Genomic DNA, 27,923 nt, shown 5'->3' on the forward strand with positions numbered 1-27,923 from the left:
TATGCACAACTGCAAGCCTCTGGAGGATCCTACACCTTGATGTTCGCGGGACTCCAGAGGCACCAGCAGCTTCAAAAACCTGTTTGCTACTTTGTAATGGCATTTTAGTAGCTGCTCTCTTAATCTGATGAATTTGTCTGGCAGAAACCTTCCTTATTCTGCCTTTACCTGCACGAACCTGTCTGTGCTCTGAATCAGCCTCAAATCTCTTCACAGTACAATGATCACGCTTACGTTTTCGTGAAATATCTAATGTTTTCATACCTTGTCCAAAGCATTGCACTATTTGACGCTTTTCGGCAGCAGAGAGACCTTTTTCTTTCCCATATTGCTTGAAACCTGTGGCCTGCTTAATAATGTGGAACATCCTTCTTAAGTACTTTTCCTTTAATTGGGCTCATTTGGCAAACTATTTATCACAGGTGTCTGAGATTCATTTCAGTGATCCAAAGAGCCATGAGACACAATACCATCCATGAGTTTAATTGAAAAACAAAAAACTGTGTGTTTATGACACTTACATACAATTTGCATAATAATTTGGAACGCGGTGTACACGCTTTTTGTCGGGGTTCCCCTGGATAAATTTGCATTCCTAGGGGTTAAATTTGACGTTATTAGGGTGCTTCAACCCGCAACATCAAAAACCAGCTGCGGACTTGGCAACACAGATGGTGGCGCTCGCTAACTTGCTCAAGTACTCCTCTCTCTGCCAATCACAACAGGCTTGGCCAGCTGACAAATCAGAGCAGAGTAGGCTTATGGAAGGGAGGGGTTTACAGATATTATGGTCAAATCTGATTTCAAAATCATTGACAAATGGCTTTATGTATAAATGCAGATACCTTACCTTAGATGCATTTGAACCTGCTGTTGTCGGGACTCCAACACAATATTAGGAAACTTTGAAAAACCATACGACCTGCCTTTTAACATTCCAGGTAATTCCTGGTGAAAACCATATTACCTGTTAGAGAATCTGAAACAAGAAAATTGCACAGTGTATAAACTGTAGTAATTTTTAATCTAATTTTTGTCCTTTTGTCAATTTTGCTTCAAAAGTTTGAAATGCTGTGATTAACTTGATTGGTTGGTATGTTTATAGTTTATAACACTAACACCCAAAAATGAAAATTCTCTCATTAATTAATTACTCACCGTCATTTTGGCCAAACCCGTAAGACCTTCGTTCATCTTTGGAACACAAATTAAGATATTTTTTTATAAAATCCAACAGCTTTCTGTCCTTGCATAGACAGCAACGCAACTGAAACGTTAAAGGCCCAGTAAGGTGGTAAAGACATTGTTAAAATTGTCCATGTGACATCAACGGTTAAACCTTATTTTTTTGTATTCAACAATTTCTTCTACGTGTCAGTCTTCATGAATGCAAGGAACGCGTGGAAGCGAAGTTTTTTTGTTTTCTTTTCACACAAAAAGTATTCCCGTAGCTTTATAAAATTAAGATTAAACCACTGATGTCACATGGACTATTTTAATAATGTCCTTAATCCTTTTATGGGTCTTGAACATGTCAGTTGCATTGCTGTCTATGCAGGGTCAGAAAGCTCATGGATTTCATCAAATATATATTTTTCTGTGTTCGAAGATGAACATAGGTCTTGCAGTTTTGGAATGACACGAGGGTGACTAATTAATGACAGAATTTTCATTTTTGGGTGAACTATTTCTTTAAACCCCTACGGGAAAAATAGCTCCGGAACCAAAGTAGCTGAAAATGTGGGCGGCACTGATGTACTCTATAAGACCCTATATCAACCTTTTACAGTTCATTATGCAGACTTTTTCTCTTTGCATTTGTGCTATTCATTTTTCAAATGGAATTTAGACCCTAACTGAACCTCCTGACAGAATGGCTCGTAATAAATCAATCAAACCTCTGGCTGTATACATGGATGTAGGGGAGGAAATCCATACAGATTGCCTGCCTCCACCAGCATTACGGAACAAGCCTGAGAGGGAGAGATGCCGTCCAAGGTGCTCCATAGCTCCAGGGCTAACAGTGATGAATGGAGCTCTTAATGTCGGCAAACACTTTATCTCTGCTTCATCTGTTTTCATTAGGCAGGACCAACCTTTGGCTTGGACGGAGCGCTCTAGCACTCCCAGGACTGCTGAAGGCAAAACTAAGGTGGAGAGCGCTTCGCTTTTTTAGGCACAGGCAACCTCTCTTTTGGATGCCAAAGGGTTAGAGTCATGAGCCTGCTGTAATCAGGAATGCAGGAAGGTTTTGAGACCTAAGATGAGGTCTAAGAGGCATCTGAGAGATATTTACACTGATCAGCCACAACATTAAAACCACTGACAGATGAAGTTAATAACATTGATTATATCGTTATAATAGCAGCTTGTCAATGGCTGGAATTTATTAGGCAGCAAGTGAACAGTCAGTTCTTGAATTTCAGTGTTGAAAGCAGGACAAATGAGCAAGTGAAATGAGCAGTGCCTTGCTAAAGTATTCATACCCCATCTTTTTTTCACATTTAATCTTATGCCTTTTTGTTAAACTGCTTTGAATGACTTTTTCCCACATCAATATACACTCCATACACAATGTGAAAGCAAAAAACTGGTTTTCAACATTTTTGAAAATTTATTACAAATAAAAAACTTAAATGATTCCATTGCATAAGTATTCATACCCTTATCTGGGACACTTGAAATTGAGCTCAGCAGCATTCATATTGCTTGCAGATGTTACTACACTTTGAGTGAAGTTACCCTGTGGCAAATTCAATTGAAATGGGTATGACTTGGAAAGGCACACACATCTTAATAAAAGGTCTAATAGCTGAAAATGCATATTAGAGCAAAAACTAAGCCCCGAGGTTAAAAAAAAAATGCCTGTAGAGCTCAGAGACAGGATTGCATCAAGCCACACATCTGGGGAAGAGTTCAGAAAAAAATATGCTGCATTGAAGGTTCACAAAAGCATGTAGTCTCGATTACCCTTAATGGAAGAAGTTTGAAACAACCTCAACTCTTCCTAGAGCTGGCCTCCTGGCCAAAGTGAGCAATTGATGGAGAAGGGCCTTGGTTAGACTGGTGATCATAAAGCTTGGTCACTCTAGTTGAGCTCCATGGTCATATATGCAGATGGGAGAAACTTACAGAAGGACAAACATCACTGCAACACTCCACTGATATGGGCTTTATGGTGGTGTGGCAAGACTAAATTCTTTCAGTGAAGACACATGAAACACACTTGAAATTTACACCCAAAGGACCCCTCAGACTGTGAGAAACAAAATTCTATGGTCTTGAGTCTGTAAAGGTGTTTCAGCTAAGTACTGAGTTAAGGGTATGAATACTAATGCAATGTACTTAATTCTAGTTTTTTTTTTTTTGGTAATAAATGCATTAAGTTGTGACAATTCCACTTTTGCTTTGTCATTGTAGTGTATGGAGTGTAGACTGATGTGGGGAAAAATTATTTAAAACAGTTTAGCACAAGGCAGCAACATAACAAAACGTAAAAAGAATGAAAGGGTATAAATACTTTCGCAAGGCACTGTACAACTGGGTTAGAGCATTTCCAAAACAGTCCTTTGGGGTATTTTCAGTAAGCACTTGGTAGACCCTACCAAGAGTGAACTGACGTCAAGACTCGTTAATGCACTTGAGGAGTGAAGTCTAGCCATCGGGTTTGATCATGCGGAAGAACTACCGTAGCTCAGATTGCTTTAAAACATAATGCTGGCTATGATAGAAGGGTGTCAGAACATTGTGCATTGCAGTTAGCTGTGTATGGGGTTGTGTAGCCGCAGAATGCTCACAATGACCCCTGTCCATTGGCGGAAGCGCCTACAACGGGAATGTGAGTGTTAGAACTGGACTATTAAGCAATGGAAGAAGGTTGCCTGATCTGATGAATCATTTCTTTTAGGTCAGGTGGATGGCCAAGTGTGTGGGTTTTGTTTGTTACCTGGGGAAGAGATAGCAGCAGGTTGCACCATGCAGGTTTCATAAAGGTAATTTTAAGCCTTTAAAAAAAAAAAAAAAAAAAAAACTTTTAAAGACCAAGAAAGAAATTGTAAAGAATAAGTTGAAGGGAAAATTTAAATGGTTAGTTCACCCAAAAATGAAAATTAGCCCATGGTTTACTCTCCCTCAAGGCATCCTAGGTGTATATGACTTTCTTCTTTTATATGAATCCTTACAGAGTTTTATTAAAAAAAAAGTCCTGGCTCTTCCAAGCTTTATAATGGCAGTGGGTGGGTGTTTTTGTTCAACAGTCCAAAAGTCGAATAAAGCGCATCCATCCATAATAAAAAGTGCCTCAAATGGCTCCAGGGGTGAATAAAGGTCTCCTGTAGTGAATCAATGTGTTTTTGTAAGCAAAATATCCATATTTAAAACTTTATAAACACTTTTCACTAGCTTGTGATAACTCGAATGTGAGCAAGCTGTTCCGGGCAGATGACATAGAATGTAGAAAAATGACAAATGCGGAAGTGTAGAGGACAGAGCAAAACAAAACAAAACACCAGTCACGAATTAGAAGTGCAAAGCGAGGATTTGTAAAGAAAAATCTCTGAGAATTTCGATATAAGCCAAGAGGAGACTGGTTTTCATTTGCTAAAGTAAAGAAACTGCTTATTTTGCGCCTGTAAACAAATGTCGGTTCTCGCAGGACTAGCATATTCTCACCGGACAGTTATCAGAAGTTAGAGAAAAGTGTTTATAATGTTTTAAATATTGATATTTTTCTTACAAAAACACATTTGCTACAGGAGACCTTTATTCACCCCTGGAGCCACTTGAGGCACTTTTTATTATGGTTATTATGGATGGATGCACTTTATTCAACTTCTTTTGAACACCTGCTCACTGCCATTATAAAGCTTGGAAGAGCCAGGACATTTTTTAATATAACTCCGATTGGATTTGTCTAAAAGAAGAAAGTCATATAAACCTAGGATGACTTGAGGGAGAGTAATTCGTGGGCCAATGTTAATTAATTTTGGGTGAACTATGCCTTTAAAGAATAAATTGAAGGAAACACAATGCATCAATATGAAACCTTGGGTCCTGGCATTCATGTGGATGTTACTTTTGACACGTACCACCTACCTAAAGATTGTTGAACTGCCACATTATGACAGTAGTGTTCCCTACTGGCAGTGGCTTCTTTCAGCAGGATAATGCACCCTGCCACACTACAAAATAGTTCAGAATTGGTTTGAGAACATGACAAAGAGTTCAGTGTGTTGCCTTGGCCTCCAAATTCCCCAGATCTCAATCCGATTGAGCATCTATGGGCAGGAGTAGGCAGGTCAGGGTTTAGATCAGGGGAGCCCAGACTCGGTCCTGGAGGGCTGGTGTCCTGCAGAGTTTAGCTCTCACTTGCCTAAACACACCTGCCGGGAAGTTTCTAGTATGTCTAGTAAGCACTTGATTAGCTGGTTCAGGTGTGTCTAATTGGGGTTGGAGCTAAACTCTGCAGGACACCGGCCCTCCAGGACAGAGTTTTGGCACCCCTGGTTTAGATCCAACTCTGAAAAAAACTCTTCTGTCTGTAGGCTTAGTAATCCTACAGACTTTTTTTTTTCTTATGTGGTAGAAATGGGCTTCCATACAAATCCCAACCAGAGATTATCTTACTATAGGGTGATGAGAGGGTCTGTATTGCTTACTATTGGAGAAAGCGTAACGGCTACCTTGGATCACATGTCCCTTATAACAATCACATTGCAGCCTTGACGTCATTGAATTTCAGTCAGAGTTGTGCAACACTCAGTCGACGTTTACGGATACCATAGGAATGAGTGCCGTAAGCTGAATCCCCACCTGTCGCGAAAAGTCAGTGAAAACAGCCTTTTTTTTTTTCGCAGTAAACTTTAACAATAGTTCAATCCAGTAAGTATTTTTAGTGTAAAACATGTTGAAGATTAGCCGACAGGCTGTCGATTCATAAAATAATAAGCCGTTTTCTCTAACAAGATGTTTATTGAGCATAGTACAGCCTCTTCTCCATTGACATCCATAAAAAAAATTGACTCTTTCCCACATACTGCCAGACTGGAAGAGTTAGGTTTAGCTGTTCCGCTTTTTGTCTCGAAAAGTCAGTGACTTCTCTTATAAAACAGCCTTTTTTTTTCGTGTTAAACTCTTAACAATAGTTCAATCCAAAAGTATTGTTTAGTGTAAAACATGTTGAAGATTAGGACATAGGCTGTCGATTCATAATGATTAGCCGTTTTCTCTAAGCTGTTTATTTAGCATAGTACAGCCTCTTCTCCATTGACATCCATTAAAAAAACGGCCTTTGGACTCCTTTCCCACATACTGCCAGACCAGAAGGGTTAGCTTTTGCAGTTCTGCTTTTTGTCTCGAAAAAGTCAATGACTTCTCTTATAAAAAAGCCTTTTTTGTGGTAAACTCTAATAGTTCAATCCAAAAGTATTGTTTAGCAGATAGGCTGTGGATTTATAAATTAATAAGACATTTTCTCTAAAAAGTTGTTTATTCAGCATAGTACAGCCCCTTCTCAATTGACATCCATTAAAAAAAAAAAAAAAAACGGCCTCTGGTCTCCTTTCCCACGTACTCCCAGACCGGAATGGTTAGCTTTAGCTGTTACGCTTTTTGTTGTGAAAAGTCAGTGACTTTTCTTATAAAACAGCTTTTTTTTTTTTTTTTTTTTGTGGTAAACTCTAACAATAGTTCAATCCAAAAGTTTTGTTTAGTGTAAAACATGTTGAAGATTAGCAGATAGGCTGTCGACTCATAAAATGATACACCGTTTTCTCTAAAAAGCTGTTTATTCAGCATAGTACAGCCTCTTCTCCATTGACATCCTTAAAAAAAAACGGCCTCTGGTCTCCTTTCCCAAAGTACTGCCAGACTGGAAGGGTTAGCTTTAGCTGTTACACTTTTTTGACTAATGATTGCAGGCTTGGTTTCTAGTGGCTTTGTCCCAGCTTACCTGGTAGAGACACCTTGGACTTATGCCACTTCCTGTGTTGTCATTTATTTTGTGCCTCTTTAACTTCTTTTGTACCTGAATACAACAAATGCAGGTTATGAACGTTGGGGGCATTAAAGTAAACCATGCACCGATAAAACAGACAACAAGACCTTTAAGATAATATGTGATGTAAGCTTTACTTTCAAATCCTGTTACATTTAGAACTGGCAATTTGAACATAAAGAATGCAAAACCAATAAAACCAAAATACAAAACGAAATAAAAAGTACAAATGATCTAATTACCAGTTATTGTCACAAACAACCCTGTACAGCCTTAAGAATGAAGTAATAAAAAAGCTTTATACAGCACATAACAAGTTTACTGGGTGCCAAATAAGAAAGAAAACAAAGTGATACTTGAGCCTTATTGAGTTGTAGAGTACAGCAAGAGATAAAGCAAACAGATTGTGCAGAATAACCCGCAAAGCTAAATGCAAAACGAGTTGGTCTTTTTTTTTCCGGACCCAAAAAACAAACAAAAAAGTAAGTGCTACAAACTAGAGATCAAGAGCAATTTCATGCATCTTTTGAAGTGCTAAAAAGGTAGTCAGTCTTGTTTGATGCGCAATGACGCTAAAAAAAAAAAAAAAAAAAATGCTGCTCCTTGCGATTAGGCAAACAGAACGCTAAGTATTAAGTATTTATAAATACTGGTATTGGAACAGAGAGCGATCCCTGTTGCGCTCCTCTTGCCCACACAACTGAGCATGAAAGAGCAGCAGCCATGTTCTTCTACATGATGAATACATGGTGTTCCAAGGCAGACGGACAAAGGATGTTGCCCGATGGACATTCCGTTTGAATTCATTCTATCAAAATGGGTCCTGAGGATCAGTTTCACTTCAACTCAGGCTCTCGGGCCACTCCTTGCCACCAAGTGGCACTAGAGCATAAAAGATAATGGGTTGAGCAGGAGCTTTATTAACAAGCAAAGAAGCTCCACTTAAAATACAACATACCACTAGACTGCATGCTGGGCATCTACATGAAGAAAATTAAATGATACTATGAGAGCAAAAAATACAAGTATAAGATAAGGATACTGTGCGGGGCCAAGAAACTGTCTACCATCTTTTAATGGCCTGCATTTCATTTATAAACTGGCCTTAAATACAGACTTTTTTGTTTTTTTTTCATCCGAATCCTCTCAATGGGCAAGTTAGAGGAGAACAAACTGAAGAAGAATTCTCTCTTTGCAATTCAAGGTTGACCTATCAAAGTAATGCTGCTACTTTTTTCCTTTTAAAACATCTAAGGTCAGCTGCATTTGAAAACTTTTGTGTGCCTGACGCGAATGATCTTAACAGGCCATGTTTTTATCCTTTTTCCCATGAATAAAGGCAGGAGAGCATTGTACATCTACGATGGACAACGTTCAAATTATTGATCAGATCTTGTTGGCTTGACGAAAAAAGAACAGTTATGTCAAAGACTAGCATATTTTAGGACCTCAAGTTTGAGCTTTGCACATGTTTTCTCTCTTTTAAGTAGAATTGGTTTATTTAGACCAACATATTGGCTATGCTAACTAATCAGCCAATATTTGGCCATATAGAGCTTATGGGTATCAGCTGATGTGTGTTTGGTTACTAAAACCAAACACATGCTAAGTTACTCTTTTAGCACCAATTAAAGTATATCCTATATTCTTAAAATAAATCCGTCTATCCAACTAATCAAAGTGCTCATCTGTTACAGTTCATCTGTTTTGAACATGAATTAAACTGTATTTGTATTTCAGAGCTTGCCAACATTATGGGCAGAAAAGCCTATGGATGTTTTCCATTTGAGAGCGATACTTTGTTTAGAAAAGTGCAATTTTTACAGCACTGTGCAAAACCGCTGTTAGAAATTTAGCCTGGCCCTTTGGCGTCCAGGGTTGATTTTAAACTCAGCCGTCCGCATTACACATGCCATACGATCCATCAAAACAGAGCAGTCTGCTGTTTGGCAAATACCTACAGGAAAAAGGCTTAGAATTTGTGTTTTCAACCATCGTAGCAGACGGGGGGAAAAAAAACAACAACAACACTAAATAAACAATTACTTAAGTAGCATTGAGGCTGTTTGACGAGGCAGTCGAAATAATTGGCATCAGGAACGTTTTCTATTGGGTGTAAGTGCTTTTGTTTGAAACATTTCAATTTTAAGTGCAATTAAAACTCAAAACACCGAAAGGGGAACATAGAATTATGGTACCATGTTTGCCCACCAATGGAAAGCCATGCTTCCAAAGATCCTACTTAAAATAATGGCTGCCTCCACATTGCACTTGAGAGCCATTTTCCAATGGGGTTCTCATAATAGCTTGTTAGTACAGGATATATATTTGTATATATATATTTGTATTTTACATTTCAAAGGCTCTTTCAAATGAAAAGTAATAATAATAATAATAATAATAAAAAACAACTAGAAGAACAAAAATTTTAAGACACAGAAGGCCACCGAGATACCATTGTTTTTCCATGATCTCACTTACCACAGTCCAGCTACCTCTGTATCACTTTAACATTAACCAACAGAAAGTACATTCATTCAAGTCATTTTGGAACAGGTTTTTTTTTTACACACAAAATTACAAAAAAGCTCCAAAAAGCACCATTGAATCGGCCTTAGTGACAGAATAATTGGGTCTTTCCCAAAAAACCTGTCACCTCATACATCTTGTTAAACGTACAGGTGCGCATTATATACGTTAGCTATGCACAGGGCGCTTGACTGATCACTTCTATCTCATGCCTACCGGATACGGCCCACCTCGGTTAGCTATGGCACAATTTGTAGCGACCAAAAGATATTGAAGGGCTGCATCGTGAGTTGACGACCACTGCGGTAGTGGTAATGATTGCTTTTGCCATTAGCGTGCCCTGAATGGCTTGTATTAAGAGAAATGCCATCAGCTGCGCCTCGCAGGTCTCGTAAAGGGCCTTATGCTTGTTGCTGAGGCGAGATTAAAATTTGCCGATGGTCTCGCCATTCAGCAGAACCAGTCAACGCCAACAGGCGTGGGGGGGAGAAGAGAAAAGAAAGACTACAAAACTATGTACAGCTTGATAAATTAACAAGTGCGTGGTCTGAGGCTTTGCTTTGGAAACGAGAATCGAAAGATAGCAATCCGTTTCATTGGTTTTTGTCGTGCCATATACTGATACGGAGCCCCTAAATGACTTCAAAAAACAATTGCAACACATAGCGAACATGCTTTCGGATTCCTGACAAAATGCACAAAAAAGCTTAGCGCTTGCGAGCTAATATGTTTCCTTTCGCCCATCAAAACGAATATAAAACTTGTAATAGATAAAGCACTGTTGTCGGATCTTCCGGGTCATTCACAATTCGTAGAGGAAAACAACTGTTGTAAGACCTCTTAGAAAAGAGCAACGGTTGGATTGCGATAGAACAGAAATCGAAATGCCTTGAGCGTGAACAGCTTTTCCTCTGATAAACAGATGGTTTACTATCGTTACTACTTCTTAGGGCAGCATTTTAACCTGCCTGTGGAACAACAGTTAGTGGCTTCGGTGACTGATGGTATGGGAGAAGAAGAAGAAGAAGAAGGGACGAGGATGGTCAAATGGTCTTAGCTCTCTCTGTCAATCCCAGGTATGCCAGGAAGGAGTGTTTGAGTGACGTGGGAGAGGGTGGCGAGGAGTTTGAGGGCGAGGGGCTGTGGAATGTGAAGCGGCGGGCCGTAAAGAGCGTGGTGAGGGGGATGAGGTGAGCCAGGTCACAGTTCCTGTACTGTTCCAAGTAGCGAGCCGCCAGTGTGGAGAACGTGCCGTTGGCCGAGAGGTAGCGCGTGGTTGGGGTGCCGTCTTGCTGCTTGCTGGTGATCGACAGGGCGACGGACTGCAAGGCTTGAGAGGCGGACAGGTTCATGAGCGGACTGGTGCTCCCGCTGTCCCCGCTCCCGCTGCTGCTCCCACCTCGCTCCAAAAGGCCCGGACGTGGCGTGCCTGGCCGAGCCTCACCTTCCTCGGCGCTCCCCTCCCCGCCTTGGTGCTTTTTAACGTGGCGGCTGTAGACGAACGGGTGAGTGGTGGTGAACGGGCACTGGGCGCAGCCGAAGGTCTGTCTCGGCGCGTGCTTGAGCCGCTTGTGGAGGTTGAGATTGTCCTTGCGTTTGCAGCTGTAGCTGCAGCGGTCGCAGTGGAAAGGCCGCTCGCCGGTGTGCACGCGCACGTGCTCGATGAGCTTGTTGGCTGTTTTGGAGAGGTAGCCGCACTGCTCGCACTTGTAGTGGTTGCCCAGGCGGTGAGCGCGCGTGTGCCTTTCCAGCTCTGCCTGATTGGCCCACACGGCTTGGCAGATGCGGCAGCGATACTCCATCTTGTAGTGCGTCTTCAGGTGGCCCTCCATTGCGGCTGGCCTGTTGGTGGAGTAGATGCAGAGAGGGCACCTGGTCAAAGAGACAGGAGGAGTAGGGTGTAGGACACAGAGGTGGAAGACATTTAATAATGCGCCTCCCAGATGAGAAAACACACTCTGTTGTCTTAAATGAAATGAAGAACACGCAGAAATGGACAAAGGGAAGGGATGAAGGAGGCATTTAGTGTGTCTTACCCTCTGTCGTGTATAGAAGCTACAGTTTGTGTGTTTACACTGCCACATGTGAGAAAGTGTGTGTGTGTGTGTGTGTGTGTGTGTGTGTGTGTGTCTGTGTGTGTGTGTGTGTGTGTGTGTGTGTGTGTGTGTGTGTGTGTGTGTGTGTGTGTGTGTGTGTGTGTGTGTGCGAATGGCTGTGTGGTTGCGGACAGGTTGGAACGGGAATCAGATGAAGGTAAATGAATAAATGAGTGGCACTTACATTTAAATAGCACCTTTCATCTGCTCAGGGCCCCAAAGCGCTTCACAAACCCTGCAGAACAGAATGACCTCAGAAAGCACACTGTGAAGGGCGCCTCTCTACCTCAACACTGAACTAGAGCGCTGTGAAATTCTCTTGCCCTGACTAAAAAAAAACAGCTGGGAAGCCATAATACAGCAAGAGTCCCATCAGCTGACAGTAAGCTCTAAAATTATTTGGGCACTACTGTGCTTTTACGTTTTGAATCTGTATTGTGCAAAGACTCTGAAGTTTGTCTAAATGACAATAAGTTCATAATTTGTAAATATTTGGTTGACCCCCCTAGCAGACACTGCACCCAGTCTTGGTTTTAGGTAAAAAGTTTACTTGAGAAACAATATGATGCTAGATTCTATCTAAGATTGGTTTTCAAAATGTTTTACTTTAAGTTTAAAAAGTTTTGGCACCCCATTGCCATTTTTTGGTTACATGTTTGCAGTATAAATCTATGGAAGCCTGTGAGATATAAACTCACAATTCTGACTTTTTTTCCCAGATTTAAGATCAAAACTTGCAATTGCAAGTTATAAAGTCAGAATTGCGTGATAAAAACTCACAATTGTGAGTTATAAAGTCAGAACTGCAAGATATAAACTCACAATTCAGACTTTTTTTCTAAGAGTTGCATGATATAAACTCAATTGTGAGAAATAAAGTAAGAATTGTGAGATAAATGCTCGCAATTCTGACTTTTTTCTTGCAAATGCAAGTTAATATCTCTTTATTATATCTATTATATATTTTTTCTTAGAATTGCGTGATACAAAATCAACTTTTTTCCCAGATTTAAGATCTAAACTTGCAATTGCAATTTATAAAGTCAGAACTGCATGATATAAATTCACAAGATAAATAAAGGAAATTTGCAATTCTGACTTTCCTTGCAAATGCGAGTTTATATCTCACAATTCTGACTTTTTACCCAGAATTAAGATGTAAACTTGCAATAGCAAGTTATGAAATCAGAATTGCAAGATATAAACTCACAACTCTGGCTTTTTTTCAGAGTTTCCTGACATAAACTTAATTGTGAGAAATAAAGATTTGCATTTCTCGCAAATGCAAGTTCATATCCTGCAATTTTGCCTTTTTTTTGCAATTTTTTTTTTCTCAGAATTGTAAAATATAAACTCACAATTGCGAGTTATAAAGTGAGGGGAAAAATGACTGATATGTTTTTAGAATTGCAGGTTTTGTTCTTACAATCCTGACTTAACCTGCAGTTGTGTGTTCTAAAGTCACAATTGCAAGATATACAATTGTGAGTTTATTTATCAGAATTGTGAGTTTATATCTCAAAATTCTTACTTTATAACTCGCAATTGCTAGTTTATATCTCACTACTCTGAGAAAAAGTCAGAATTGTGAGCTTGTATCATGCATTTCTGAGGAAAAAAATCTGAATAACTTTTTTTTTTTATTCAGTGGCAAAAACAGGCTTCCATATAATTCTAAAACACTGTTCTGCAAATTTTGTGCATGTAACTAGTAGGCAGTAAATTAAGTAAATGATACAGTTGTTCAACATAAACAACTTGTCTTTTTTCGTTTTTTATTACTTCTAAGTTTTTACCATCAAATGAATATAGAGAAAAGCATTAAAAGTATGTGTTTAGTAGCTGCTCGTGATTAAAAGCGAACCGTTTAATCTGAAAAACATGAGTCATGTTGAGGACTCGTATAGAAAAAAAAAATCTCTTTAATATCATAGCGATGTAATCTTCTGGCATGTCTCAGAACCGTTTGAGACTGGATTGATACAAGGTTGCTACAACTGCTTCAAGAAACCGCAAATGAATATTCCATCGCGTTATGAAAAAGCAACCTCGGAGGAGTAACGTTTTCCTATGGGGTATATTTACTGCTGCTTTTCTTGGTTACATCTTATATGGGATTATGTAAATAGCATAGAATTAGCAGAGAATCCCCAGAGACTATATGTCTAAGATAAGGACACTTAAGTACAGGTATTTATATACAAAAATATACAGTCCAGTTCCAAACTATGACACCTTGTATGGAATATTCATAAGCAGACATTAATCCAGCCAACTGGAACCCTGCTGTGGGAGAAAGATCCCGTGAAAAAAAAAACATGCAGTGATTTGTAAGCAGTCAGCTGCTATACATATACTGTAACATTAATGCCGACCACACACACTTAAACCTCAGAGTCATTGAACCATTACAGATTCAAAATGTAAGAACACATAGTCAAAACAGGAATTGTTTAAGATACTGACCAAGAAACACTCTGCACAAATGCATTATTGTTTGCTCAAATCCTGGGAATACAAAATATTATGTAATTGTTTTTCCAGTGTTTTTATATTTTATATAAGAGCTAACAAATAAAAAGAGAATAATAAACCATAGATTACATGCTGAGTCCCTTTCAAATAAGTTCCCATCTGATACATATGATGGTACATACGTACCATCTTTTTAAAGTTTTAATGAAAAATTTGGAATAGAAAATTCTCTTGTTCTGCTTAGACCCCAAGTAAAATACTGTTAGTTAAGTATTGCTACTGATCTTAGTTGATTTCCTCCTTTACCTGTGGTAATGGCTAAGCGCTCTAATGAATGATAACTACAAACTATCAAATGTGACTAGCATGGGAAAGCATAGCCATAAATGACAAGATGAGGCAATGAAATCTGAAAAACATGACCTTAAGACATGAATTATGTATGTCAAACAACTAGACAAATACAACAGAAAATATCAAAGACTGGACTTTGTGTTAAGTTTCAAAAGAAAAAGAAAAAAAAAGCCCCAAAACAAAAAAAGATCTTAACTTGGGGGGTCAGTGTGTCTTGTGAGTGTTTGGGAATCGAGTGTCTATTTGCTTTCAGATGAGTATTCATTGTGTTTAAATGTGTTGTTGTAACTGTGGTGGCGGTTATGACAGGCTGAGAAAGAACAGTGTGAACTGTAGCCTAATGGTCTTGGCAGTGGAGCTGCTCAACAGATGGACAAGTGCTGACTGGCTTGTTGTGATTTCTTCAGATATATTTTCACATGCGGGCCCAGACCTTTTGCTGTAATGTCTACCACAGGCTTTTCAAAGGAAGGGGCTCGTTCCTGAAAGTGCCTGAGATTTGTGAGCGCACCTGGGTAGAATTAGTCTCCCTTACTGTAAATAACAATTGTTAAGTGGAATTATGGAGAGCCCTATTTGCCTAAACATTGATAAGTAAAAAAGGAAAAGGTCTAAGGTCTGATTTTTTTCTTCTCTCGTTATTGGCGGCAGACATTGTCACATGGAGCATTTTAATGATGTTCTTACTACCTTTCTGTGCTTTGACCATGGTAGGCTGTCTAAAGGAGGGTCAGAAAGCTCTATCTTAATGTGTGAAGATGAAAGAAGGTCTTACAGGTTTGGAACGACAAGAGGGTGAGAAATTAATAACAGAATTGTAACTTTAAAAAGCTTGTATGATATTCAATTCTTAAAAGCTTCAAAAAGTATGGAAAAGAACAATAAATGTGGTCTATATGACTCATGTGCTATTTTCTTCTATAGTCTTCCAAAGCTATGTAAGGAACAGACCAAGTTTGTTATTCACAGAATAGGACAGAGAAATTTCTCTTCAAAAAAGCTGTTGAGAACTTGAGAACTGCTACAATTTTTTGTGAAGCAGTTTTGTGAAGCAGATAAACCGATTCTTTGACAAGATTTAGACTTTGAGAACTACTTCTCTCATTAACTCATATTAGGAAAGCTCATCTCCAATGAATAATCACTAAAATTATGATCTGTTCCTTACAAAAAATAACATATGTCTACCAAAGACTAGAACTATAATGCATGTTGAATAGACAACTTTTTTGCATTCTTTTTGAAACCTGGAAGCGTCCATTTATGAGATTTTATGCTTCTGTTGAACACAAAATTATATATTTTGAAGAATGTTGGTAAGCAAACAGTTGACAGCATCCATTGGCTTCCACAGTATGGAAAAAAGTACTATTGAATTCAATGGTTATCGTCACCTGTTTGGTTACCAACATTCTTCAAAATATGTGACCTTGGACCACAAAACCAGTCATAAGGCTAGTTTTTTTTTTAATTGGGCTTTATAAGTCATCTATTGATGTATGATTTGTTAAGATAGGACAATATTTGGCTGAGATAAAACTATTTGAAAATCTAAAGGTGCACAACAAATCAAAATATTGAGAAAAATGCAAATTTGTCCACTTAATTTGTCCAAATGAAGTTCTTAACAATGCATATTACTAATCAAAAAATAAATTTGGATATATTTATGGTAAGAAATTTACAAAATATCTTCATGGAACATGATCTTTACTTAAAATCCTAATGATTTTTGGCATAAAAGAAAAATCGATAATTTTGACCCATACGATGTATTTTTGGCTATTGCTACAATATACCTGTGTTACTTAAGACTGATTTTATGGTCCAGGGTCACTATTCTTTCATGCTCAACAAAGAAAGAAAGAAACTCATTCAGCTTTGGAACAACTTAAGGGAGAGTGAATGACGTCAGAAATTTCATTACTCCTTAAAGGAAACAAAGTAGTGTTGGGCGATATGCACAATTTTCATATCGTCCTATCGTCAGCCGGTGAGATCGCCGATACACGATACTATCGTGCTAATTTATTTAATGATATGTAAATATGTCAATATGTAATAAATTCCTTATTCGTTTTGTAAGGGTAGTGCATGGGACTTGTGACACAGTTGTGCGTGTACAGAGCGCTGACGGTAGTTCTGTTGGAGAGGTTCAAGTTTACTTTCGGTTTCATTCTCTGCTATCTTCAGTGAGTGGTGAATGTGCGTGCTTGAATGCAAATGAATGTATCTTTCTGTACCCATCATATTGCGATAATGTTACAGCTGTATGTCTGATCTTTATCATCAGTTCATGTTGTAGTTCAGTTCATATAGAAAGTGGAGAAGCAATGTGCGTGTAATTTACGTGCATGTTTAGCGCCATTTTATCGCATCTTAATTCTAGTTAAGGCATATAGGTGTTACTGAGGTGAATGTTTATGTTTACTATATACAGACGGATTCTCATATATCGTATTTAATTCAGCCTAAACCACATTTTACTACCTCTGTTATCCTAATGACTGTCTACACTTAATCTGTGTACACTGTATGATGAATAAATCTCTTACCCATTTTCACTGCACGTTTATACCACGGCAAGTTTCTGAGGCATCCTAAAACCGACTCTCCGCGCTGCATCGCTAAAGTTAGGTGCCTTTTTGACCCATAATAATAATAATCGTCTTACTATCGTCAAAGGCATTAGCAACAGGCGATATCTTTGACTATCGTCGATACACGATACTATCGTCTATCGGCACAACCCTAAAACAAAATACAAAAGACCAAAATAACAACTTTATTCAACAATTTCTCGTCTTTCATGTCAGTGTTCACTGTGCATCACGACATATGCGTGTGCATTCCTACATCAGAATGCATGCGTCATGGTACTCTCCTAACCGTGTGGTGAAAACTGGCATTGTTATCAGAAATTGTTGAATAAAGTCATTATTTTTGTTTTCTTTGCGCACAAAAAGTTTTCTCATAGCTTTGTAAAATTACGGTTGAACCACTGATGTCACATGGACTATTTTAACAATGTCCTTGCTACCTTTCTGGGCCTTGAAAGTGTCAGTTGCGTTTCTGTATATGCAAGCTCTCGGATTTCATCAAAACTATTTTAATTTGTGTTCTGAAAATGAACAAAGGTCTTACGGGTTTGGAACGACATGAGGGTGAATAACTAATGACAGAATTTACATTTTTGGGTGAACTATCCCTTTAATTGCTCACTTGTTCCTTTAGTTCCTTTGGTAAATTCAAATCTCTGACTCAGTGGAGTTGTGTGCTCATATATGTTTCAGGCACATTCAGGAACTCTCTGTCTAGATCATGCTTCTACTGTATGCAGCTCCACAGAGAGGTTACCCTGAAGCACTGATCGATGAACTTAACTCATTTATTTTGTGAATCCAGCCTGATCCTCGACCAATGCTCCGGGATAGACTCTGTTTAAAACATGGGCTGTGTCCTGTCTGAAGGGGTAGGGGCTGAGGTAGGGTGGGGGCGGGTTTTGTGAGGTTGTGGGGAGGCACGTGCTGTACTTGCTTTCCTTACTTGAGCCCTCCAGCGGGGACGGTGTGGCACTTCTTGTGCTCCAGGAGCTGCTCGGGTGTCTTCATGAACTTGTGGCAGACGTCGCACTCGAACATGCGCGTGATCAGGTGGATCTGTAGGTGCCGCTCGTACATAGGTCGTGTTTTACACACAAAGTTGCAGAAGACGCATTCAAAGCCTAAGGATTAGGTCAGAAAGAAAGAGAAAAATGTCGTTATCATCTTTATATATTATGTTGTTTTGCATGGGTTGGTTATAAGGAACTGGATTGTCAAAAATTAGACATTTAATTATATAGCTCAATGATTCTTTTAAATACTACTATATACACTACCAGTCTTTTTGGACAGTAAGATTTTTTTATGTTTTTTAAAGAAGTCTCTTTTGCTCACCAAGCCTGCTTATTTAATACAAAGTACAGTAAAATCAGTAATATTGTGAAATATTCAGCTTTGAAATTCAGCTTTGAAATCACAGGAATAAATTACATTTTAAAACATATTCAAATAGAAAACAGTTATTTTAAATAGTAAAAGTATTTCAAAATTGTACTGTTTTTGCTGTATGTTGGACCAAATCAATGCAGGCTTGGTGAGCAATAGAGACTTCTTTAAAAAACAGTAAAAATCTACTGTCCTTTGATGAATAGAAAGTTCAAAAATACATTTTTCTGGTAACAATGCAAAACTCTCTATGGTCACCTTCGATCAATTTAATACATCCTTGCTAAATAAAACTATAAATTTATTTTAAAAAAATACAATTTTTAAAAAACTTTTATAGAGTACTACATAAAAGCCTCACCTTTCTCTGCTTTTTCCTCTGTTCCTAGGCCTGAGCTTGATTGACTGCCGACAGAAGAAGGCGGGGCCAAAAGGCTTTTTAGTTCTTCGTTACCTTGGGCAACATCTCCACCTTCAGAGCTGTTGAGGGAGTCGCTGAGGGCTGAGAGAGAGGAGGAAGTGCTCTTGGTCTCACTGAGAGGGCTTCTAGAATTGAGACCTGTGTGGGTTAAAAAAAAAAGAAAGAAAGAGAGATATTATGGGTCACTTCCTGAATATAAGACAAACTCCGTATTTGAATGACATGATGGTATCAAAGACTCGGCTTAGCTTAAGCCATCAGAGAATTAGGTGGGAGCATCTCTCAGCGCTCAAGGTTTGATAATGAATTCTGTAATGAGTAAAGCAAAAGGCAGAAAAATCCTCCAATTGATCGAAATCCACCCAGTGAGCCGGGCTGGAATATGTATGCCTAGAGCAGTGCAATATTAAGCCTTAAAAGTCGGGAGGCGGGCTCTCTTCCCTAAGAGGCACTCTTGCGGGTTTAGCCTGACTTCTGTATCCAAGCAGCCAGAACACTCAAGCCTGCGCTCTTATTGATCTACGCTGTGCCTGAGAGCGGCAGGGAAGGGGGGCTGCCTAGGTCAGGGCTGCCACAGCTAAGATGGCGGGAGCATCTCAGGCCACGGCTCTCCCCTAGGGCTCTCAGAGCTCACGAAATGGCCGATACCAGCTCACACGCGCGCTTCGCTCACATGTTAAGACTGCCGTTTCTTTGAAAGAACGCATGCGGAATACAGAGTAGGTGGTCATGTTTAATCTTTTGTCAGCTGCAATGACATCTTTGAATACAGATGTGCTGTGTGACTCGTATGCGATATGAAGAGCAGGACTTCATCTCTGCGAGTGAACTTGACGGCCTCTATGAGGCTACTGTATGCGGTGGAGGTTGGACGAAATAGCAGGATGAATTAACGTCCAGCTTTAGCCGAACACCTGCAGTGTAAAGCAAAGCGCGTGTGTTGGAGAGAACAGCTGCCAGGCGGGCACCCTGGTGACAGCCACAACTCTCAGCCACCTTCCTAAGCAGGAGACAAAGAAGTGCGGGCTGGTAGGCGCTGACCTGAGGTCAGCCAATCTGCAGCAAGGGGTGTCTCTGGCAGGGCGCTAAATCGCAGTTGACAAACCAACTTGTTCTTTTGCTGTCACTCTCTGAGCTCACTGTTTTGCTGAAAGTGGACTCGAGCTCCGTGGCGTGAGGGTGAGTGTGGGAGACATGGCGGTGTTGGGCTACTTGGATGGTTAGTTGTGAGCGACTAGGGCTATCGATTTTTCAGCCTCCTTGGGTCTAATAACACAAGGCCTCGCAGTTAAATATAAACTCACACACCCACTCAAATGTGAACCCTCAGTCAGTTCCTCGACCGACTAAAAATGAACCCCACGCAGAACCTGAAGATTGAGGTGTTTGTCTATAATAACTCTGGTGAGTTTGTGTGTCAACAACATCCACCCAGTGATTCAGACCTTAAAGGGATAGTCCACCCAAAAATGAAAATTCTGTCATTAATTACTCACCATCATGTTGTTCCAAACCTGTAAGACCTTTGTTAATATTCGGAACACAAATTACGATGAAATCCAAGAGCTTTCTGACACTGCATAGACAGCAAAACAACTACCATGTTTAAGGGCTAGAAAGGTAGTAAGGACATCTAGGGCCGTCACAATTCCTTGATTCAATTCGAGTACTTAATTTTAAAAAAATCCTTGATTGATGTTGTGTAAAAAGTCTGGCAAAATATTGTAAGTGGCGCATTCCATGTACAAGAATCCATGAAACGCATTATTAGACCATTTTCCAAGGCTGCATGATATATTAAACCCATTTAAAAATCATAATGCTTAGAGCAGCTCTGTTCACATTAAATGTTGCTCCACACAAAGTTATCATTTAATTACATGTGTGGTGTGTCTCAAACTCCATCTTTGTATATTGTTGAGTTTGGGTCTATTATACTGTTCATCTGGGAACGCAACATCCGCCATTTCATCAGATCTATAGGGTAAATCATTTATAAACTTATGCAAACACAGGAGAATACTTCAATGCCTTTTTAAATATGCAAACTGTTCATTGCAATTTTAAAATAAAAGTTTAAAGGTGCCATAAAATGCATTGAAACAATATTTTAAATTGTTCTCTGATATCTACATAGAAGGTATATGGCATAGGAAAGGGCAAAAAATCTCCAGAAATGGTCAATTTACAACCCTAGGATTTGTCCCTAGAATGAAATGGTATGTTATTGCCTTATTTGGAAGGTTTGTGAATATTAATGATGAGCTCTGCTCTGATTGGCTGTTTCACAGAGCTGCTCATCTCAATAGCTTGCACATGGAGGAAATATGGATTGGGCTATGCAAATGTTGGGGGCGTAACTATTAACGATCGTGACTATTGCGTAATAGTCTGTGTTATGTTGGAATTGACCTATTTTTCAGTGTCTTCAGTGTCAGTCTTTTGCAAACACCAGAATTATATAAGAAGGAGGAAATGGTGGTGTTTGAGACTCATGGTATGTCATGTCCATGTCCATGTACTGAACTGCTATTATTCAACTATGCCAAGGTAAATACGGTTTTCCATTCTATGGCACCTTTAAACCCTTGCTTGTAGTTTACATGTTTTGATGTCCACATATTCAAGAAATTACAGTGGCTGTAGCATTTCTGTTGTAAAGAGTTGGCAAGCTATTAAAGATTAAGTGGACATTTTAATTAATGTTGTTTGGTCAATATTAAACAAGAATTAGATCAAGCAGTAAAGTACAGTACTTCGATTATGGTTAATCGTCAGAATAATCTACTGATTGATTGTATACTTGATTACCAATATAATTGTTAGTGACAGCCCTAAGGACATCATTGAAATAGTCCATGTGACATCAGTGGTTCAACTGTAATGTTTTGAAGCTATGAGAATAATTTCTGTATGCAAAGAAAACAAAAATAACTACTGTATTCAACTATTTCTTCTCGTGGTAGTTGCGTTGCTGTCTAAAAGCTCTCGGATTTCATCAAAAATATCTTCATTTGTGTTCTGAAGGTGAACAAAGGTCTTACAGGTTAGGAACGTCATGAGGGCAAGCAATTAATGACAGAATTTTCATTTTTGGGTGAACTATCCCTTTAATGGTGTAATTTCTACATCACCAGTGCCACCAAATGGAACTTAAAAAAAAAAAATACACTTATTAAACAAGTCGACATTGTGTTTGCGACTTTTCAGACCCCTTTAGCAAAAATTACCTAGTGACACACATCTAGCAAATCTGACAAAAATCTGACAAATCTGATTTCTTTGACAAGCCAGTTACCTTACCTAGTTTTCAAGACTCATTTACTCATTTACTTCACGCCATGTTCATTGTTTGGTCAATGGGATGCCCTGCCTCAACTCAACTTCTTGCAAGCTGACATGCAGACTTTAAGATTATTTATGCTAAAAGGCCATAACCTTGTAAAACAGAGTAAATATAAATACAATAGAATATATAATGTAATATAAAATGCTCCTGACAGTCCAGGTCTAAAGAGTACACTCAAGTTGTGCGACCAAAATATAGTTCCATTGGCAATAGTTGGGAAAATGCTTGCGGTTGTGCATTTTGCGAGGTGGCAATAATTAATTATCTCTAATTACGCAATCTGTACACACTAATTACATTAATCACAACAACGAATAAACAAATAAATAAACCATTTATTGTGAGTCCGACAACACACTGAAAACAGTTGGGTGTGTCCCATTCAAAATTTGTCATTTGTCTACTAAAAATAATTCTAGTTCCAAGTTTTGAGTTCCAAACTCTTTCGTTTTAGAAAATCATGACTCAAGCATTTTTTTAGTCTGGAGTTCTGCACTCAGAACTCACCTAATTACAACTTCAGCAGAAGCAGTTTGAGTTTCAAAAGAAAAATGCAAATATTATGATGGACTTGCGCCAAGGTTGACCAAGTGTTTAAAACAAGATCAGAAGGTATGTTAGGCATCGGCTAAAAAGACCAGGCTGGTTTGTACTGGTTAGATGCTAGTCTAGCTGGAGAACCAGCACTGGCTTGATGTACCCACAAAATTTAACCAGCTTGGAAAAGCTGGTTGACCAAGATAGTCATGCTAGTTGAACTAGTTAAGTGCACACACTAGCATCTAGGGGCCGGATTTACTAAACAGGGAAAAATTAGCATTAGAGCCATTGCTCAAAAACCCAAGATTTCAACATGTAATGTGTTAAATGTAAGAACAGTGAAGTGAGATCTTACCTGTGTGTCCTGCACTGATGTGAGCCTTCATCTCAGCCTCGTCCACTCCCACATACTCACAGGTGCTACAGCAAAGAGAGAACATCCACTGCTCTTTGTCTACATGAAGAGACATATGACTGACAAACTGAGCATTCAACTCTGTCTGAAAGCCGCAGACGTGGCAGCTGTAGTAGTAGGGGCAGTTTTTGAGCTCTGGGCCTTCGTTGGTAACAGCAGTAACGATCTGCTCGGCATCTGTGTTCACCAGTTTGACCGAGTGGATTGTGAGGTGCTGGTTGAGGTTGGCTCGGCACTTAGCCGCGTACGGACACAAATGACACTTATATTTCCTTTCTTCTGCGGAGACAAACAAGAAAGCATTTAGAAAGCAAACAAACAACATATACTCTTTTGTCAATAGATGATGTTTAGAAGGTGTCCCGTCTCCTATTCTGAGATCTTGCCTACTCTTGAGGCTTGTTGTTCCCACTGGACTTTGTATTTATATATTTATTTATTTTGTAGCCCAGACTGAGATGTATTTGAATGGACTGTGATCAGACGGCTCATTGATGCTCCTCAGGGACCTGCGGGACGCGATTGTTCAAGGATCAGGCAAGGCTGGTCATGGTTGTGCTGTGCTCCAGGGGAGCTTAGCGCTTGGGGAGACTTCTTTACAGCTTAGTAATTACTTAGGTACTTTTCCCACCAGGACTAATCAGTAGCCTAATCTCTTTAAAAGAAGGGTAATCTAGTCCAGTGAACCTTATTTACTTACTTAGGGAATTACTCGTCCTAATGACAACATACAACGTTGTTGGACATGTATGTGTACATGTGAAAATATAACATTCTACAAAGCTTGTTGTTTTCATTAACACTGTCTAACTGTTGTTTGTGAGCCAGCAGTCCTTAACCTGGTCTTTGTTTCCTCAGTCGCAATTCCGAAGTTCAGAACTTCAGAAGTTTTCTTCTCCATATAGTGCACTTCAAAGGTGACCAATGGGGTGACTGTTACAAGTACTTTAATTTTTTTAGAAAATGACTGATGGTTTCTCTAGATAAGATCCTTATTTTTCGTCTGGGATTGTGTAGAGCCCTTTGAAGCTGCACTGAAACTGCAATTTGGACCTTCAACCCTCATTTCAACCCCATTGAAGTCCACTATATGGAGAAAAATCATGGAATGTTTTCTTCAAAAACCTTACCCAAGTAATTTAAATGGGACATCGGATGCAAAATTTACTTTTACATGGTGTTCCGATATAAATGTGTCACAACCATGCTACAATGATAAAAAAAAAAAAAAAAAAAAATCCATTCATATTTTTTTAAATCCCCTCAAAAAAAAAAATTTTTGATTTTCTGAGCAGTATGACATGATACTGCTCAGGCTCCGCCCACGACCACTGACGGACTGTCCCGTATTTGCATATTTCCACTCTCAGCCAGTTGTCAGCGTTGTCCGCCATTTTCAAAACAAACAATGTCTCGTAAGCAATGCAGGTGTTTTGTATTTGGATGTAAAAGTGAACATAAGAGTCTTAATTTTCTTCCGCCACTGAGGACGCAGTGAACTAGTTTTGTTTTTGATGGTAATGTGTCATCGAATACATCTAAATTTGTCTGCACAAATCATTTTACTTTAGACTGCTTTCTAAAAGAGGGACAATTCAAGGCAGGTTTTGTTATGAAGTTAAAACTCAAGGATGGATCAGTACTCATTTTTCGTGATCCAGCTGCACCTCCAGAAGAAGCAAGTTCCAGACTTTATATTTTTTTTACGATTATTTGCAAATCGCCTTTCCTCTTCCTCTAAAAAGACAGGGGTGGGGTGAGCAGAGCTTATTAGCATTTAAAGAGACATACACTGAAATGGCTTGCTGTGAACAGAGCTGTTTTTGACAAGGTAAAAAGGGTGTTATTTTACATGAACATTGAGGAATTTTAACCAAAGTATGTTGCAGACATTTCATGAAGATCTTAGAATCATACCAACGTGGAAAATAGGCATCTGATGTCCCTTTTAACATTGTAGTTGTGATAACTTGTGATAACGTATGTATAAATGAAATACTATAATGGTCGATGGTCGACTGGTTTTTGTGAGCATGTATTCTCACCTGTATGTAGGGAGAGATGTCTGGATAGAGTCTGTTGGCGACCAAACACTTTGCCACAAACAGGGCAGGGAAAGAGCTGTTCGTTGAGTCTCCATTGGGCGAGTCCATTTCCTGGCTCACTACACACCTTCTCTGGATCTGGACACATTAGAAATCAGATATTATACAACAGTTAGTTCTGATTCTCTAATCTAGTCCAACAGCAATGGAATGTTTCACTGTTTGTATCGCTCTACTTGTCACTTTTCAGTGCTTCAGACCAGACTATTGCTCTTGTGACAGTTCTTAAGGAATAGTTCACCCAAACAAACCAAAAAACCCTGTCATCACCCACCCTCATGATGTTTCAAACCCGTAAGACCTTCATTCATCTTCAAAACACAAATTAAGATATTTTAGTGTTTGTGATTTAATTCCGAAGATGAACGAAGGTCTTACTGGTTTGGAACAACATGAGGCCGAGTAATTAATGACGGAATTTTCATTTTTGGGTGAACTATCCTTTTAAGTGATTCACATTTTCTCTCATTCCAGTTTGAAATCTTGAAATATTATAGCTAAAAATTCTTCGTGTGATTGCTCTAGACATCCTTGAGATCACAATTACATTTACTTCCTTAGATGAATTTGTCTGAGTTCTTGACATATCATATTCTTGTGAGACATGAGGACTACTAATTGCAGGTACAACCGGGAAACCAAGAGACACGGAGGTTGGGAAGAGGTCAGTGTGTGTTCTGTCCCTGTGTTGGATAATATGTTGATGAGTCTATACATCCAGATCAGGGAGCCAACAAGGTGTTTTTTATCTTGACATTGGACTGTGTGCTCCTTTTTCACCTTTCATTAGAAGAGCGAGAGAGGGGGAGAAAGAGAGAGAGAGAGAGAGAGAGAGAGAGAGAGAGAGACAGCATGCCACACAAGTGGAGGAGACCGGCTGAATTAACCTTCTGATGAAGGTGGTTGGCTCGGCATCAAATTAAAATGCAGCGCCACGCCTTTTCTCTCTCCGGAAGGAGGCAGAGAGAGATAAATAAATGAATAGATAAATAAATATATAAACCGAAGAGAAATTCCGTCATCATGCAACACAGCCCCTTCAAATAGATGTCTGGTGCAATATGAACGCCTGGCCATAATTCTGTAGAAAACAAGAGGCAGAGAAGTTGCCAAATGTTAAGCAATGTTTCTTTACGAGCCAAAACGGAACAGAAATATGTATACTTATTAAACAACCCCCAAATAAAAGCCTGCGGTTTAAAACTGAAAGGGTCTTTAATCATGTCAAGGCATTCAGAGATGCATGTTTTGGGTTTGTAGGTCATATCAATGACTTGAGTTTTTTTTTTTTTTTTTTCTTGTGCATGTACCGATGCATTCTGATCCGTTCAATAAACATTCAAGGGGCTTTTTGGATATGCAGCGGGTGTGTGCCCGTCCCTTTGGACTTGTGGTTTGCTCATAAATAGGCACATTTTTTTTACAAATGCTGTCATAAGCAATGCAGCCTCAGGATTGATGGGGGCATGGCAAGGAAAAGGGGGGCAAGTGGTTAGGGAGAAACAGCATTTTTTTGGCATATCAGAGAGGATTTAATGGTGGCAATTAAAGAGCAGATGCACTGGCCTTGGACGCAAGACCTGAAGGACATTTTCATGAGGCTGCTCGTATCTTCTGCCAGAGACAAAACGCAAAAGTCCTGACGGGAATAGTGTCTCAAAGTGGCCCAGTGGGAGGGGTTGTCTGACTTGACGGCACGCTTCCTCAAGGAGTCATAGGGAACGATGCTAAAAGTGCCCCTTTACTCCTCACACTGATCTTGGATGGAAGACGCTTCTAAGTTAAATATATACGTCTACAGGGCAATCTAATGTCAGGGTGTCAATTTCATTGTTATCATGCACAGAGATGCCAAGGTTTTTATTGGTCCTAAAGCACCCGTTAAAACTAATGTAAGCCATCTATCCTGTGGTAAGTTCTCAAATCCATCATTATTTTAAGAGACATAAGGATAAGTGATGTCTTGCTTGCCTGCTCGTTTTTACTGCTGATGTATTACTTACTTCAGAAAAACGAGGCACATTACTTCGGTTTTAAGCCAACGGGGAAAAAGTAGGGAAATTATGACCCAGAAGAAAGGTTTATTGCTCAGACGCTACTCTTTTATAGATCAATGGAGTTCTCGGCTATGTTTTAAATAAGTAACAACTTTTTCTCAGATTTTTCTTTAAAATTCCTTAGGTGAAATAAAAACAAACTACACTATCGTTCTGTTCGCATTCCAGAATAAACATTCCCTGAGCATTTTACTCACCCCTATCTCATCCAAGATGTTCATGTCTTTCTTTCTTCAGTTAAAAAGAAATAAAGGTTTTTGAGGAAAACATTTCAGGATTTTTCTCCAAATAGTGGCCTTCAATGGTGGCCAATAGTAGTAGACATAAAAGTGACATAAAAGGCCATCCGCCACTTTGACAGATTACACTGAGGGTGATCTATTGTAACTTGTAACTGTAATTCCAACCCCTGTCCAGTTGGTGGTGAGTGCGCTCCTGTGTGGCAGAGCACGGGATCCAGAACAAAAATGAAACTGTCACAAATCTTTTGCTATGCGTTTGATTACACACAGGCCAGTTTAAGCTATAGCAATCTATCACACCACATTGAAAAGCATCAAAACGTCAGCGCCGATAGCCTTATGGGCAGCGCGTCAACA

At 39.3% G+C, this 27,923-nt stretch overlaps 1 protein-coding gene across 2 annotated transcripts in view; it reads right to left on the reverse strand.

Annotated features, from left to right (window-relative positions):
• Positions 1–7,109: 7,109 nt before the first annotated feature.
• The window catches only part of znf827 (zinc finger protein 827), a 104,526-nt gene continuing 83,712 nt past the window's right edge, over positions 7,110–27,923 (reverse strand). The window contains exons 9-14 of one of the 2 annotated variants that reach the window (XM_073842420.1): positions 25,208–25,345; positions 23,103–23,441; positions 18,799–18,996; positions 17,995–18,172; positions 11,804–11,854; positions 11,259–11,395 (exon numbers count right to left, since the gene is read on the reverse strand). In XM_073842420.1, coding sequence (XP_073698521.1) covers positions 11,806–11,854; positions 17,995–18,172; positions 18,799–18,996; positions 23,103–23,441; positions 25,208–25,345 — 902 coding nt within the window. In that variant the 3' untranslated portion in view covers positions 11,259–11,395; positions 11,804–11,805. Of the gene's footprint in view, positions 11,396–11,803; positions 11,855–17,994; positions 18,173–18,798; positions 18,997–23,102; positions 23,442–25,207; positions 25,346–27,923 lie in introns of both variants that reach the window. The other variant, XM_073842419.1, reaches the window with a different exon arrangement.

This window comes from Garra rufa, chromosome 6 (genome assembly GCF_049309525.1).
Source record: "Garra rufa chromosome 6, GarRuf1.0, whole genome shotgun sequence".
In the NCBI taxonomy this organism is placed as follows: domain Eukaryota; kingdom Metazoa; phylum Chordata; class Actinopteri; order Cypriniformes; family Cyprinidae; genus Garra; species Garra rufa.